The following is a 15,412-nucleotide window of genomic DNA, read 5'->3' as shown; positions in this document are numbered from 1 at the left end:
GTTGCAACTACGCGCAGTCATCATTTTGTTTTCAAAACAAATTTATTTCAGAACGACTGCCACAACGTTGTCAGTGCTGTCGTCCGATTCACTGCTGCCATCCGAGGCTTCATCGCCGCTCTCAAAGACGTAATCGTCTTCGTAACCATCTCGCAGCAGCTCTGTTGCCAATTTCTTCAGCAGTGGCTACGATCTTCAGTTTCTGTTTCACTGTAAAAGTCTGCCGCCGAGACACACTCGTGATGCCTAAACAAAGCTGGCCAACTGTGCAAACTGGGCTTACAAGAAACGGCACCTGACTCATGCGAAAAGCGTGCGAAAAGCATCTAACCAGACTATGGATGTGGATCTGGCTATAACCTGTGTTGGCCTCTTATTCGCTTAACACACGTCGATGTCGATAGGCATGCGGACAACGCGGACTCTGCACGGTAGGCCGCGCGTTGCCGTGAAGCCAACCCCCACCGCCTCCCTTCGCGAATCTTCGCGGATAACCCGCACCCCCACTTTTTAAGCAATTTATTCCAATTGGTGGTGCGGGTTATAAGCGAGAAAATACGGTACGTTTCAAGTGAATTCGGGGCTCTGACACATGTTTCGTTGCATTTACAATTTATACTGACAATGCTGTCGCGCACCGGCCTTACCCACACAAAACTTATTGTGGAACTCCCTTAAACAGACTCACTGTAAAAATTAAAAAAAAATAAAAGACTTACCAACAAAAAGTGTGCCCTCTCCTTCTTCCACGACTGTTCCAGAATCATCTCTCACTTCTAGTACAGTACCATCCAGTGGTTCTCCCAATGGTATAACTCTGAGAAACACATCACAGTACCAATACGTAAGTTTTTGAGGATGCCAAAGATGTTGTATATTGCTATCATTCACTTGTTCTCAATCCATTATACAGTATGAGACAAAGCGATAGCTTATCAAAATAAACATTTTAATGGGAAGCTGTTATTGCAACTAGAAACACTAAAAAGAGTGAGGAGAAGGCTTTTGTTGAAAAGAGTGTTTGAGAAAAAACGTGGGCAGCTTGCACTAGTGGTGCAAGGCTGGAGTAAACAGCGGAGCTGGTGATCGACCTAGCTTCTTCCAGGTTTTACTGGGCTTGGCTAAGTTTGGCTAGGAAATGATAAGTGCTGCTAGGCACGGTATTCCGAATCGGCTCACAGCCGCCACGCAGATTCTAGCTTGGCTGTGCGACGCGCTTCAATATGAGCGGCTTCTTCTTCGGGTGTCCAGATCTTCTTTGGTCATCCCATATCAAGGCTACAAGTACTCGCCACAGAGTCAACGAGAGTTCTGCCGCCATCGCGGCAGCTCCAAGCTTTATCGCCTTGGTGACGTCACGGCCAAGCTGCGCTTCCACACTTGCTGGGGCGTGGCTGGTCGAAACCTGCCGAGCCACCGCCAGAGGCGCCTGCTGCAGTCATGGACACCACATGCATTCGGCGCGAACGCAGGGAAACGGGGAAACGCGAGTGGCGTCGGCAGCAACTCTGCTCGTTGCCTCGCTGGTGCTGCTACAATTTCTTTCATTATCTCGCTCTCTCTCTCTCTCGCTCGCATTTTCTCTTGCCCTCTCCCGAGCATTGTGTGCGCTGCGCGCATGCTCTTCTTCCCTCTCCTTAATGTCCCATGTCAAGGCAACATGTGCACGGCACGGAGAGGAGGCGAAGCACACGCTGCTCCGCGAGGTGGTTGCTAGGCAACCCAGGTGACTCATCGCTCAGCGATGTTTTTTCAGTCGACGAGCACAGTTTTATGGATAGCTTAAACAGCTTTGCTGTTAAAAGTAAGCAAACAGGTAAGTGTCACCAGTGTAAACACAGTCACATAAGTGCAAATGTAAACAAATATGGAGAATCAAATGTCGCACCATGCTGAAAATTGAAGGAAAATGTGATGGACGATAAGGGTGATGCGTGTCAAAACTTGCAAAAGTGGGGGGAAATTAGGTCTATTATGAAAAATTATGTCAGCTTTCCTAATTGCTTTTGAAGCTGTGTCGAAGTGTATCAAGATAACTACGGAAGGTGTCAGATAGAAACCTCTTACATGTACAGAATATACCTTAGAGAACGTACTAGTGGCAAAATTTATAAGTTGAAGGGTGGATAAAGGAGCCACAAGATAATGTCGCCCACCACAGAAACCCAGTGGGTATGGCAATGCGCTGCTGAGCTTGAGGTCACCAGCTTGACCCCAGCAGCAGTGGCCCCATTCCGAAGGTGGACAGAAAAAATGCTCATGTACCATGGAGTGGATGTACATTAAAGAACCCCAGGTCGTCAAAATTGATTCAGAGCCCCCAACTACGGTGTGCCTCATAGCGAGATTATGATTTTGGAACATGAAACCCCAGAATGTCTTGAATTAAAATGTCAAAATTATACTAAATGCAACATGCTTTGGGTTTGTCGGGAGTCCAAAATGTTCATTTTAAGAGAACTGCTGAGTGAGTCAGGTTGACAATTTGTAGGAATACAGTATTGCTCGGTAAACATGCTGGTGAGCTCAAAAGTCATAGAGTAAATGTTGGCATCACAGAAATGCCTTTTGGTTTGAAAAATTTTAGAATTGTCAATGGAACAGAATGTGTAGAGATCAGAAGATGAAACTTTGCACACACATAGTTAAAATCGTGTTAAGCAACATTCTTCCAAAGCTTGGAAAGGCTATTTCTGGAGGGTATTCATTGCAAGAGGCTGCATTCTAAGGTCATCACCACTGCAGAAGCACCAATGGTGTGCCAAGGGAGAACTGTGTTACCAGCCAGTGTCAGCAGCATGGAGGAAAGACAAGAAAACATTTATTTTCTACGTGGTAACTGGAGCTGGAGCAATCTCACTGCAGAGTAGTTCAAGAAATAGTTGCACTAACAAAATAGTCGCACTAGCAACTTGACTGGATATCAGGTTGTCATTCTGCAATATAGCAGAAGTCTGCCGATTTTTTCGTATTTGGCTGCTGTGGAAGGCAAGATTTCCTGCGAACTTATAATAAGCAGCCCACTGCCATATTGACCAAGCCACTGTGGTGGGTGGAAAAAGTGAAGTAGTCAAACTGCTTCCTGCGCTTGCACAGCCTTATTTTTTCAATGTGGGTAATGACCTCTCATTAGTCATATCATCCTCAGCCTATTTATGTCGACTGCAGGATGAAGGCCTCTCCCAGCAATCTCCAGCTACCCCTGTCTTGTGCCAGCTGACCCCCCATCTTAGGCCTGCAAATTTCCTAATTTCATCACACCATCTATTCTCTGCTGTCCTCAGACTTTAATAGACTGCCAGTTATCTGCCCTACGCATTACTTGGCCTGCCCACTTCCATTTTTTTTCCTCTTTAATCCACACATTTGTCATCCTGTCTCTTAACGTTGCACCTAACATTTTCCGATACATCACTCGTTCTTCAGTTCACTTGTTCCCTATTATAGTCGTATACGAGGTGCTTATTTTAGACTTAACGAAATTTTTAAATATCTTGTGGCAGATAACACAATTCTAGTCTTTGAGCTGGATTACTCAAAGAGGTGGACATTACTTGCATGCAAGATGAATATGCATAATCGTCTAAATTACAAAACTTCTATAATTAGGTTTCTAATTAATTACTTTATGGCACATATTGCAATTTACGAATTGTAGCTGGTGAGTTTACAAAGTATAACTACTTGGAATAAATTCTGAATATGGCACAAATGTCAAGATATGCATCATCAAACTTGCGGAAACAATGCACGTTTGTTCCACTTACGTTTTTAATCAAACACCATTTTATGCACTGAAGCACAAAAATAAATGGTACACCCATTGCAAACTTTGGGACTGAATATCTCAAAAGTGGTGTCACCCAAGTGGATACACCTTGAGAACTCACCGGCTACAATTCGTAAATTGCAATGTGTGCCTTAAAGTAATAACTTTAAAGCTTAATTAGTGAACTTGTTTTAATCAGATGATGATGCATTTTGGTTTCTCGTGAAAGTAATGTCCACCTCTTTGAGTAATCCAGCTCAAGGACTACAATTATGCTACCTGCCACAGGCTTTTTTTTTTTTTTTTAATTCTGTATAGTGTAAAGAAATAGACCCGGCAGACGTCAATGAGCCACAGTATAACCATAAACATTATGTACATGCCCTGTATCGGTAGGACTAATCCTATAGCATGCTGCCCAGCACGACACCTCCGTGATTCCATAGATGTTGTAGATTTCCGTTCTGTTTCCTGGCTGTTTCCAGGAATTTATGCAGGCTCCAGAAGGGCACTCTTCACCTCCAAGGGCCAAGACACGCAAGCATGAAGCTTCAGTAAGCAGCGAGCTCCTGATGCGATCAGCACTAAGGCTGCGAACAAAACTCGGTGTTGCCTGTGAAAAGAAAAAAAACTGTGAAATTTTTTTTTCATGCAACATTTCCTACATTAAAGCTGCAAACATGTAAATACCAACTTCCAACCCCTTGTAACAATTCAAAACGTCATGTATATGCAAGTGTCAACCTTGCACTTATGCCATAACTACACTAAATAAAGGTGCACATTGAGCCTAGCTAGTTCAATGTTGGGTTCGTTTCCTTTCTTGCTAATTACTGTGGTGACACATTAAATACAATCAGTTCCTAGTCATTTCCTGTGTCTTTCCTTATTTTGTATTTCACTGCTGCTTTCCTTGTGATGTGACTGCATTGTATACAGCTACGTTATATGCGATAAGTCAATCTGGGTAGTTGTAAAAAAATTATCACATAAAATTATGGTGGCTAGCAGATGTCAATGAGACATGCCCAAACATCTTCCTACCTGAATAACTGATACGGAGTTGTCAATGAGCAATTGCGTAAGAGCTCGAGGGATACGTTTGACAGCCTCGGATGTCAAAACCAGCTGGGCACCAGTTGTAAGAGCCAGAAAGATCTCTATGACGCAAGGATCAAATGTCATGGGTGCTGCCTGAAATATTATGTCTTCTTTGGAGATGTTGAAGATGGACCTGTGACAAAAAAAAAAAGATGACGGGTTTGACTTACCTTCACTTTTGTACAGAGTGGTTTGGTTGACAAGCAACAACAAATGTGTGGCAACTGTACTACAAAAAAAAAAAAAAAGAGAGAGAGAGAAACGACCCTAATCCTTGACTTAGGTGTCTGCTAGTGGACCTGGTGGTGTACCCTGGAGTAGGGCGGGAAACCGAACTCAGAGGAGCGAGCGAACAGAACTGGCGGGAAACCGGTACGCACAGAGGAGCGGGCGAGGGAGCGAAGGAGGGCGCAGCGCGTAGCGCCCTAGCCGACAACACACGAAGCGCGCCTTACGCTCTCCTCCACTCCTGACGTGAGAGCATGTAACGAGCGCCAGCACGTGACGGAGCAGCTGCACGCCGGGAGAAGAAAAGCGAGAGAGGAGGGAGTGACGTCCCCCCTCCGCTGTGTTAGGCAGGCGTTCACTCTGTGTCAGGTGGTGTGTAGCACTAATTAGCTTGTTTTTATTTTAGTTAGTAATGAGCGGGTACCCCCTGTTCAAGTGTGACGTCACTTCTGGTCTTGCAGTTTCACGGGAACCTGCACTGATGCGGTGGGTATCTAAAGTGTATGATTGTGTGCTTTGGTGTACGGCAATTAGACTTTTCTTGTTTCTAATTATTCCTGACACTTATTTAGCTTTTTACTGTACTAAACCTGTGCTCTGATGTCATATCTATCATCAACCATAAGTAAAACTATCGATATCTACCCGTTTTTATTTTTTTAATATATTTCCATCCCTCCTCAGTGACAAACTGGAAGTCGGTCCCTAACGTGAAGTTGCTGCACAAGAAACAAGAGCGTCACTCGGTGTTCATGTGTTCATGCCACTAAAGAAGTGAATATCTAAGCTGAAAGAAATACATGTGCGTGATAGAGGCACACAGTCTGAAAACATGAAAATATCCTGCTATGTGCAAACATTTCATGCTATTTTGTATCTTGTACCTTTTATTTCAAAACTTACCCAGGATTGGCGTCATGAAAATTTTGGATTTCAAAGCAATGTTTTAAACATCCTGGTGGTTCATTCTTTCAAGCCGGCTGCAACACCATCCAAGGTGAACAAGCAATTAGGAGGACCCTGCTTGCTGACAAACGAGTTACGGCACTGCCATATGGAGAGTTCTTACCCTCATTGAAATCAATCTGCATAATTATCTTCACCCAATGTTCAGAGAGCTGTTGATCCCGGTTATTTTCTGTGCACCAGACATCACAGGTGCATCCAAAAAAGACAGCTATATAAATTTGACAAATGTGCCTGCGACTCATTAAAAAATATATAGAAGGGAAATTTCAGTGGGGGAAGCCTAGCTTACATGTCTAGTTGTGATGAGTTGAGTGGGCTCAATAATCAGATCTGTGCTAGTTAGTGCAAGCATGTATCAGGCACTGTACTAAGCAAAAAAAAAAAAGAAAATTGGCAAGCATTACTTCGTGCTCATACGTGTTTTAGGCTTCTTGGTCACCTTCTGTTCATGTTCCACATGTGCTAGCTCACTGGGGTCGTGTGTGCCCCAGTGGCAGTGTTCGATGCATTTAAGAATTTCAATCATGATTAGCACAGCATGGTTAACTCAACGGTGCTTGTATCACGCAGTGTAACTTGACCTTCATCAAGTTCAATCACGGTTTACTCAAGCGGCCGAAGAAGTGTGCATGGCAGCTAGGGGTACAGCCATTGGTGTTAAGAGTACAGAAAGTACATTGCCATCACACTTCCCAATCGAAGATTTGTGCAGTGGCTTCATTCTACAAAGCTGCACAAAGACATAGTGGTTGAGGTGAAAATTGAGCCCACCTGGTACATTTTGTGTACAGCATATGTATGCGTGTGAACACACACTTAACTGCCTAGGAAATGTTAAACATGGAAAGCTGTTGTTTGCAGATGAAAAGAAGGATTTCGGGGCTATGGCTAGAGACAATACGTTTGCAAGGTGAGTCATATCCATTATAATGCTGACGAGGACAAGTTTCATATATCAAAAACAAAACACACACACGTAAATACCCTGAATGAACCTCGATTGCTCATGATAAGCAGTCAACTGAATGTGGCTGCCGAGGTGTTAAACAAGATCGAAAAATGCTCGACTAGAACATTTTTGACAGCACATGTTAATCAAATCTGTTATTGCCTTACAGGTTATTCTAAGAGCCACCCACAAACTCCCGTGCAATGTGACATGATAAAGTACAATGTGGTGCTCGTTAAAATGTTGAAGCAGGTGTGATACATGTACTCAAACTTTTATCACTCACAGAAAATGATGCTTGTAAAAGTAAGTTTATTACTGTTTTTGTTGCGCACAGTGCACACATAAAAACATGAAACATGTACAACCAATTATTGTACTCATAATTACCGTAAGTGTTGGACATTCATCAGGGCACATTCATGTGGAACCCTGACAACCTTTGGTTCACCAGTTGTTCCTGATGTGAACATGGTGTAAGCCATTTGCGGCTCGAGCAATGTTGGCTCTTCAATATGCATTCTTGCATTGCCAACATAGCTTGCAAATATAAATTTGCTGTCCCATAAAGCACCAAGCACAGACCACTCATCGATCGTTGCAAGGCTGCACTGCAAAAGCAACAGAAAAGCTTTCTATAAGCATAATTGATTTCAATTACCTTTTTCATATAGATAGGTTGCACGAACGTCATCGTGGACGCCATATTTGGGTACCAGTAGGTCGAGAAGCGGCGTAAGCGAGAAACATGACCGCATGACAGCAACGACAGGCGCATCTTGCGTAGAACGTCAGAGCGATAACAGTGATAGGTGAAAAACAATTGCCATCAGAAAGCAAAACGGTGTGTGCGAGACAATACGTTGCACTGACGTCATCGTAGTCACCATCTTTGGGTACCAGCACGGTGAGAGTTGGCTCCGTGACGCCACATGAAAACTATCTATTGGTGATACAGAAGTGAGTAAAAAGCACACAAGAACCAAATGGCATGTTATCATGGCGAATGTATACCAGTGAGAAAAAGTATACAGACCATAGGCTTGCCAAAAAAAAACTGCACTTATTTGTATGTCAGATGCACAAACTGAAAATGATGAGTGCAGTGGAACATTCACAATGCCAAGTTTGGAGGACTGCAGTGTTTGATTTCATGTTACATTCACAGATGAAGAAGAAAATCAACTTTTGCAGTCGAACCTGGATATATCGAACCCACATACAACGAACTATTGTGTATAAGGGACAGCAGTAAAATCGCCTTGAAAATTTTTTGTATACGACTTTTATTTTATAAATACATTACCTATAAATCAAACTTTTTTTGTGATCCCCTTGAGACAGGTTCAATATATCTGGGTTCGACTGTATTACGAAATCCCTGGTCCACATACTTTTGCTCAGGGGTGTACACTATTAGAATCAAGGCAGACACTATTGGGAAGAATTTCAGAACTCGCTGGCAGCATTGGCAATAAATTCCATCAGCAGCTGCGTTTCATCTTCCCAATATTTCACAGGTACGTATATTATTGTTAAAATGGAGGCAACAAATATATATGCTTCTGCTAGACAGGATATTTTTTTTACATTCATTAAGGTCAATCTACATTGGGTTTTCTGAATTGGATCAAAGCTTGGTTCAAGGGAACTCCTATTTTTTCTATAGAGGATCGAAGTGCACTTAAAAGCGACAGGTAGCAGCGCTCGGTTTACGCTAAGTCTCCTCAACACAGACTGGACAGTTTTCTTGTGACAGGCACATACCACATGGGCAAAGGTACGGCACACGGATACAGTCGAACCCAGATACATTGAACCCACATATAACGAATTATTGTGTATAGCGAACAGCAGTAAAATCCCCTTGGAACTTTTTGTATAACATCTTTATTTTATATATCGAATTATCTATCGAACTTTTGTGTGATCCCCTTCTGATTCGATATATCCGGGTTCGACTGGATTACAAATTAAATTAGTCGCATGTGAAGTTGGGAAAGACAAGAAAGTGGGATTTCGTACCTTACCATACAGCGACTTCTCTGCAACTAAATAAACTGGAGTTGACGTATCCACAAGTGCTTTAATGTACTTTTCAGGACACTCGGACCTCAGGAAAGCAAATGCACAGGAAGCCTTGAGTACCCTGAGGGAGAAAAAGAAAAGCCATGCCAATCCGAGCAACCCATAATAACGGACAGCGAAGCTGTGTAAGGGAGTTCTCACATCCTAAGAATGTAAAACAGTGCTCCTTGGGAAGCGTCGAAGGCAGCCCCCCCCCCAGGTTCGGAACAGACGAGACCCTAGGCAGGCTCGTGGACAACAATGCCAACGCCGATGAAACGCTGACGGGACGCTTGCCATGTGGGAACACGAATGCTGACGTGACTGATGTGCCACTTTAGCCAAAAGGCCCAGAGCCCAGACGCAATGCCCGCAAAATATTTGTTGATTTGGGTCCCTCCTAGCTGACCTCCAAAGCGGAGCCAGTTAAAAGCGACGTCAGAAACAAAAATTGCGAATTACTGGCTGAGATAAACATGCAAATAAGTTATTGTCTATCCCAGTGATTCATTCCAATCAAGTAATTTCGGTTTCTGATGCAGGCGACGCTGCTGCCATATCTGATACCGCACACGCCGTCGCACGAAAATGGTGTTGGAGGCGCTGCCTAAACAGCTTCGCTATAAAATATTGTGCACTGATGGAGAACGACTGGAATGTTGACACTACACACATACCCTAGAACAAGATTCACAGCGTTGGCTGTAGTATCACACAGACACGCTACGGTGGCGCGTGTAATGCCGTGCCTGTTGATTAACGCAGAGAGCTCTTCTGAGTGCCGCGACAACTCCGAATACGTCTGAAGAGACTTCTTGCGTCCATCATCGTACACCACAGCAGTCCTCGATGGGTATTGTTCAACTGTTGCTTCGAAACTGCCATGCAATGTAGACATATTCTGGTGATTTCCTTGGTAGTTCATGGAGTTGCTAGTTACTCGCAGACGCTAAAGCGGCTTTCTGCTTTAAGCAGCTTCCGTGCTTTCGCAGATTTTTTATGTTAAAAGTTCTGTCATTATCACAGGTTCAAAGCTATGGCCATGTGCAAATAAATCACACTCACGTGATCCAAACAAACACGCAAGCAACGTTTTGCAACGTTTGCGTGATGATGATGATGATGATGCCTACATGCAGCCATAAAATAACGTTTGTAAAAACTTCTTACAACGCCCGTTAAAAATTACAGCAAGACTAATTACTCCTTGACAGCTTTCCTATCAGTTTGTCAGACTTGGCAGGAAATGTAGCAGGGCATGGTTCACGACTTTCAGTTCTACCTTCTAATGCACTGTTTGGTGCAGGTGTGGACGAAATAATATGGGATCTGCAAATGTGTGCCAAATATTCTTGCACCCTTTAACGAAGCGCAGGCGCCTTCTGTTGAGACAATGGTTGTGACATGGCATGGCGCATGTGCCTGCCGCTGTGCCTAGAGTGTACTAGAATATGGTCTAGCTGTGCCCAATGGTTCCTTAATGCCATCGGTAGCTGTTACCTTGAGTGTTCCACAAAGGTTCTTGTGCTGACCAATTAAAAACGGCAATCGCCAAGACTTGCATTATACGACACTTATATTTTTTTATATAAATTCACAGTACATAACTAACATTTGTGTGCCACAAGGATCTATGTTGGGCCAGCTCTTTTGATGCAAACAAGTAAAGGCCAGTAAGCCATTGCCAGCAATGGTTGTCCTTTATTTTATTTTTTTCTCAGTAACTTTCCCAGTTGCCTCGTTTTTTTTTATGTATACTTTATGCCGGCAATTAATGCAACCGTTATACTCTGACAAGTACTTAAAGGAACAATAAAGAAAATAGCCAAGTTAGATAGATAGATTATATTCGTCTAGAATTCTATCATTTTCTGTTTGCCAATATTTGCCTTTGTTGTGTAGAAAGTTAGCACTGAAGGTCCCGCTGCTGCTCCTCAATTTTAATCGACAGAGCCAAAACAGATGAGTTGACATAATCTCCATGTGAAGCTCTTTCTCTGCCACTCTATCTGGATCATGCCAGTGCCGATGTCGCATGATATCCCCCTACGTAATGCTTTTATGGCGACGTAGGTACTCTGTAAATAAATAAATAAATAAATTTGTGTAATAGTCCAAGATAGCTTGTGCCACTTCAATTTTCCAATGTCGTTATTTTCTCTCTTAGAAAGCTCTGTTGTCGCTGCTATGACAGTCACTTTTACAGAAGCCTAATCTTTATATTTTTCTTTAGTGTCCCTTTAATTACCATAATTTGCAAGTATAATAACAACAAACTACCTAATAAGCTGGGGCCATGCTATTCATCTGCAGATAAAGTTGTCAAAAACAATGTTTTTAAACTTACCATCAAAGGCTTCCTCTTCACCTTGCCCCAGGCCATGCAAATTCCTTTTGTAATAATTTAGGTGCTAAGCTTAGTTCTAATCCTTAAACACAATAAACAAATAGCTGAAGTCACAGAAAAGCAAATACAGAATGAGAGCAATATGGAGAGCGCATTATGCATTTAATATGGAACACTGCTGCACTATCATACTTCTCACACATTATTAATCATTTATGCACATGCATGTTAGTGCAGTTGTATTGCTTATTCGTATACTACAGATGCCGACCTAAACTCGTTATAGGTTTTAGAGAACAAACCTTTTAGAACAGGGCTTCAAAATTTAGAACCAATGAGAGCCAGAACCAACCTGTCTGGGAGCCGTGCATCAATGTGAAACATTTTATTTGCTTGTGGAAGGGATGTTTTTGTCATCAAGAGTGTCTGCAGGGTCAGTCATCAAAAAAATTACATGTTCAAACATATAAGTGCTTCCAAAGAGATATGCCAGTTTCAAGGCATTCTTAGCTATATGTTTCCATATATGTTATCAAAGTAGCTATAAATCTCAAGCAATGACTGCTCCCATTAAATGCCTTTTAGCTCTGGCCAACACTGCAGGTCGATAGTGTGTAGTCGCCATCTTCTGGTGTTACCAAGAAAAGGTTCTCGATGTGTTCTGAAGAATCGATGTTGTATATTCTTCGCCATATTTATGAATGTGTACTTTCAAAATTAATATGTTATCTGGGCCGGTATAACGTAAAACTATTACAATCTGTTTTTATTCCAAATCGGCCATTAGCCCTCTGTGATAGGAGGGCTAATGATAGGATAGCCCTCCAGGGCCGTTTTGACCTATCACAGAGGCCTAATGGCTGATTTGAAATAAAAACAGATTGGAATAGTTTTACATTATACCGGACCTGCTGCCGGAACTTACTGAAAAAAAAAGTAATTTAAATGTCAATTCTAAGTACGAATCGGATAGAAAATGCTATGGCTATCACCTTTAGAGTGGACGAGAAGTGGCTGTTTGCACCGAATAGTGATGTTGTCAGTCTAGCTGGCTGCACGTGTAGAAATTTGGCCAGAAATATTTGGTCACTTTACTATGTGCACGCGAAGAGTGGCCTCCGGTACAACGCCTCAAACGACATTGCTAGCAAGAATGTTACTAGATACAAATAACCTTGATTGATGCTCAGTCCCACGGCACTGCCATGTCAGCAGGATACTTGTGAAGGTGGAAAAGTTAGGCAAACACAAAGAGCAATTTACCGGTTTTCAGGCACAACGTCTTTCGATCACTGAATACAGACATATTGGAAAAGCACACATTCGATTCAATTATGTACAGAGCACAAATAAAGCAGTCTTGATGTTGGGTGAAGGAGGAGGACAAAACTTTATTGCATGACGACTCTAGTCCAAGTCGTCTCCGCTTGTGGAGGTGGCACTCAGTAGTGACGGACTTGTGATGGATGCCATCGCCCACAAGATGTGGTTGACTTGGCATACCAGGAGGAGCCAGAGAGTCTGGCGCAGGTCTTCTTGTGGTGCAGTCCAGCTTGACCTGGTGTAAGGCATAGACAGGGGAAACACTCTAGTCCAAGTCGTCTCCGCTTGTGGAGGTGGCACTCAGTAGTGACAGACTTGTGGTGGATGCCATTGCCCACAAGATGTGGTTGACTTGGCATACCAGGAGAAGCCAGAGAGTCTGGCGCAGGTCTTCTTGTGGTGCAGTCCAGCTTGACCTGGTGTAAGGCATAGACGGGGGAAACATTAGCGTGTGCGATAATGTGGGGTGAGGAGAGGGTGTGGGGACATTCCCACTATGTGTACCACATTAGGATGCTGCTCACAGACCTGACAGATGGGGTAGCCTGGTCTAGCTAAGCTCAATGTGATGAATGATTGCATCATTAGGGAGGGAGTGAGGGTCTGTGACAGTCGGATGAGAGATGCATCTGCACGTGGAAAGAGGTACGAGGGAGTAGTTAGGGGCATGTGGGATTTGTGAACCTCCGAGTCGAGCGTGGCATTGCTTGCGGTACTCAGCTCAACAAGCTTCAGTGGAATAGACTTCTCGTCATCGAAGTGGGGCACTCGGTATGTATATTGACGTGGGATAGCAAATGAGCTTGCTCATTGCCTTCCATCCCGATGGCCAGAAATCTATTCCAAGAGGACCTGGAGGTTTCGATGATCGAGATGTTGTGTGTGTTTAAATGAGCAAGAAGGCGACAGTGAAAGAATGTTGCAAGAAGATTACGCTCGGTTGTCGCATGCACTTCTTAACTGTTCCCGGTAAAATAGCTCGTGCTCCAGCATTTATTTTTCTTCTTCTTTTTGCTGTGCTTGATGCCACCAATGGTTCATCTGATGCATTATATTTGCTGACAAAAGTGTAGTTTCTCTCATTGTGTGACCAAGTGTTGATTGAAGCACGAGTCCACTACAGAAATCTGAAATCAGCCCCAGCGAGCAATAAATTCGTTTGTGGGCCAAATCTGGCCTGCCAGCCATACATTGTGCATCCTTGTATTAAAATAACCTTTTAGTTCGTACTATCGTAATGCTAGGTAGCCAGCACAAGCGACAACACAACTTCACTAGATGAACTCGTACAGCCTCCATTCTTTATGTGCATAGACAAAAAGCCTTTTGTATAGTAGCTGAACACCCCATTTTTTTAAGTCAATAAGTTTACATGGTGAGCAATAAGGAATAGTGTGATTCTGCCTAAGGTAGTATGAATCAGTTATGACGAGCAGGACATCTTTGACTTATAAGCGCACGCACCAGTTGCAGTCAGCGCTTTGTGATGTCTACTCTGTCAGTCCCTGTCAAATTATTGTGCGCTGTGATCAAATAGACCAGACATCTAAGTTTCCTCAGCCTCCTACTAAAACGCACGACCACAGCATAGGTAATATAATCAGCATGAATTTAAGAGAAAGTTAAAGGATTGTATGGTATGTTGCAATGTTACTTCATGTATTCAATACAGTAATGCATTGCATGTCATACTTCTATAGAAATGCAGTTGGAGAGCACTTCACATTTTATGTAATCTTATAATAGTACAACATCAACTTCCATTTGCAATTCCTTCTGGCCATCATCTTTTGTAGTTATTTCGTTTTCAGAATGGTAGTCTGTGTTTGTTTGCTATGCATTGCACACATTTAATGCTGTTATGTGCCTTATGCCAGATCTGCTTTTGTACTTGACTCTGATTATAGAGTTTCCATTTTGTTTTAACATTACTCCAATTGAAAGAGTCTCCTCTCTGTATGCAAATACTCATGGGCTGTAACAAGTTCACAATGTGGAATAATGGGTGTGGGATGAAAACTCTGGGATCTTCGAAAATATTTAATCCCGAATTAATGTGAGCCATAACAAACGACCACAGCAATGTGGAGGCAGGGCATTTTTGTTTATCAGTGGCGACTACTTTAAATTGAAGAAGTCCTTCATGGCTTTTTGAAACTTTCTGCCCTTGTTGTCGATGAGTAAAACTTGCCTGTTTATTTACCTGTATTGCCAGTACTATTCAATTGCGCAGGTCTCTGCCAGGATCATGAACGACCACAATCTTATTGACCAACTTTGCAAATGTTTAGACGGCAGCCGGTAGCCCCTGGGCCGCGGCGGCGTCTTCAGCCATTTGGACTAGGCTTGCTTGAACATCCGGGTCCGAGCTGAGCCAGCACGGTCTCCCATTGCTCCTCATCTCTTATTACTAAACTTGGTTGTGGTGTTGCTGACCTGTTACTGTTATTGTATTGTCTCTTTGTGCATGCCCAGATTATGTGTTGAAGGTCTGTCCTCTTGTTATAATGCTTACGTATGTCTGTGTATACGCCTGGGTGATAGTGACTGAAGCCAGTGGGGTTGGGGAATATGTTGGTTTGTATTAGCCACCAAGCCACCGATTGCTACCTGTTCAACGAGCAATGCGCTGCCGGGTATCTAGCCCTGGCTAGCCTGT

At 43.1% G+C, this 15,412-nt stretch overlaps 2 protein-coding genes across 6 annotated transcripts in view; both read right to left on the bottom strand.

Moving 5' to 3' along the window:
• LOC119449542 (beta-alanine-activating enzyme-like) overlaps positions 1-10,180 on the bottom strand; it is a 29,598-nt gene extending 19,418 nt beyond the window's left edge. The window contains exons 1-6 of one of the 2 annotated variants that reach the window (XM_037712728.2): positions 9,761-10,180; positions 9,042-9,165; positions 7,407-7,627; positions 4,814-5,003; positions 4,153-4,382; positions 720-817 (exon numbers count right to left, since the gene is read on the bottom strand). In XM_037712728.2, the coding sequence (XP_037568656.1) occupies positions 720-817; positions 4,153-4,382; positions 4,814-5,003; positions 7,407-7,627; positions 9,042-9,165; positions 9,761-10,008 (1,111 nt within the window). In that variant the 5' untranslated portion in view covers positions 10,009-10,180. Of the gene's footprint in view, positions 1-719; positions 818-4,152; positions 4,383-4,813; positions 5,004-7,406; positions 7,628-9,041; positions 9,166-9,760 lie in introns of those variants that run through there. The other variant, XM_037712729.2, reaches the window with a different exon arrangement.
• Positions 10,181-12,652: 2,472 nt separating this feature from the next.
• The window catches only part of LOC119449541 (anaphase-promoting complex subunit 10), an 80,391-nt gene continuing 77,631 nt past the window's right edge, over positions 12,653-15,412 (bottom strand). For 3 of the 4 annotated variants that reach the window (XM_049665292.1, XM_037712727.2, XM_049665291.1), the window contains exon 5: positions 12,653-12,988. In XM_049665292.1, coding sequence (XP_049521249.1) covers positions 12,668-12,988 — 321 coding nt within the window. In that variant the 3' untranslated portion in view covers positions 12,653-12,667. Of the gene's footprint in view, positions 13,170-15,412 lie in introns of all 4 variants that reach the window. The other variant, XM_037712726.2, reaches the window with a different exon arrangement.

This window comes from Dermacentor silvarum, chromosome 4 (assembly GCF_013339745.2).
Source record: "Dermacentor silvarum isolate Dsil-2018 chromosome 4, BIME_Dsil_1.4, whole genome shotgun sequence".
Classification (NCBI taxonomy): Eukaryota; Metazoa; Arthropoda; class Arachnida; order Ixodida; family Ixodidae; genus Dermacentor; species Dermacentor silvarum.
Note: the sequence above shows the minus strand (reverse complement) of the source record. Positions and strands in the feature narration are given on the sequence as shown.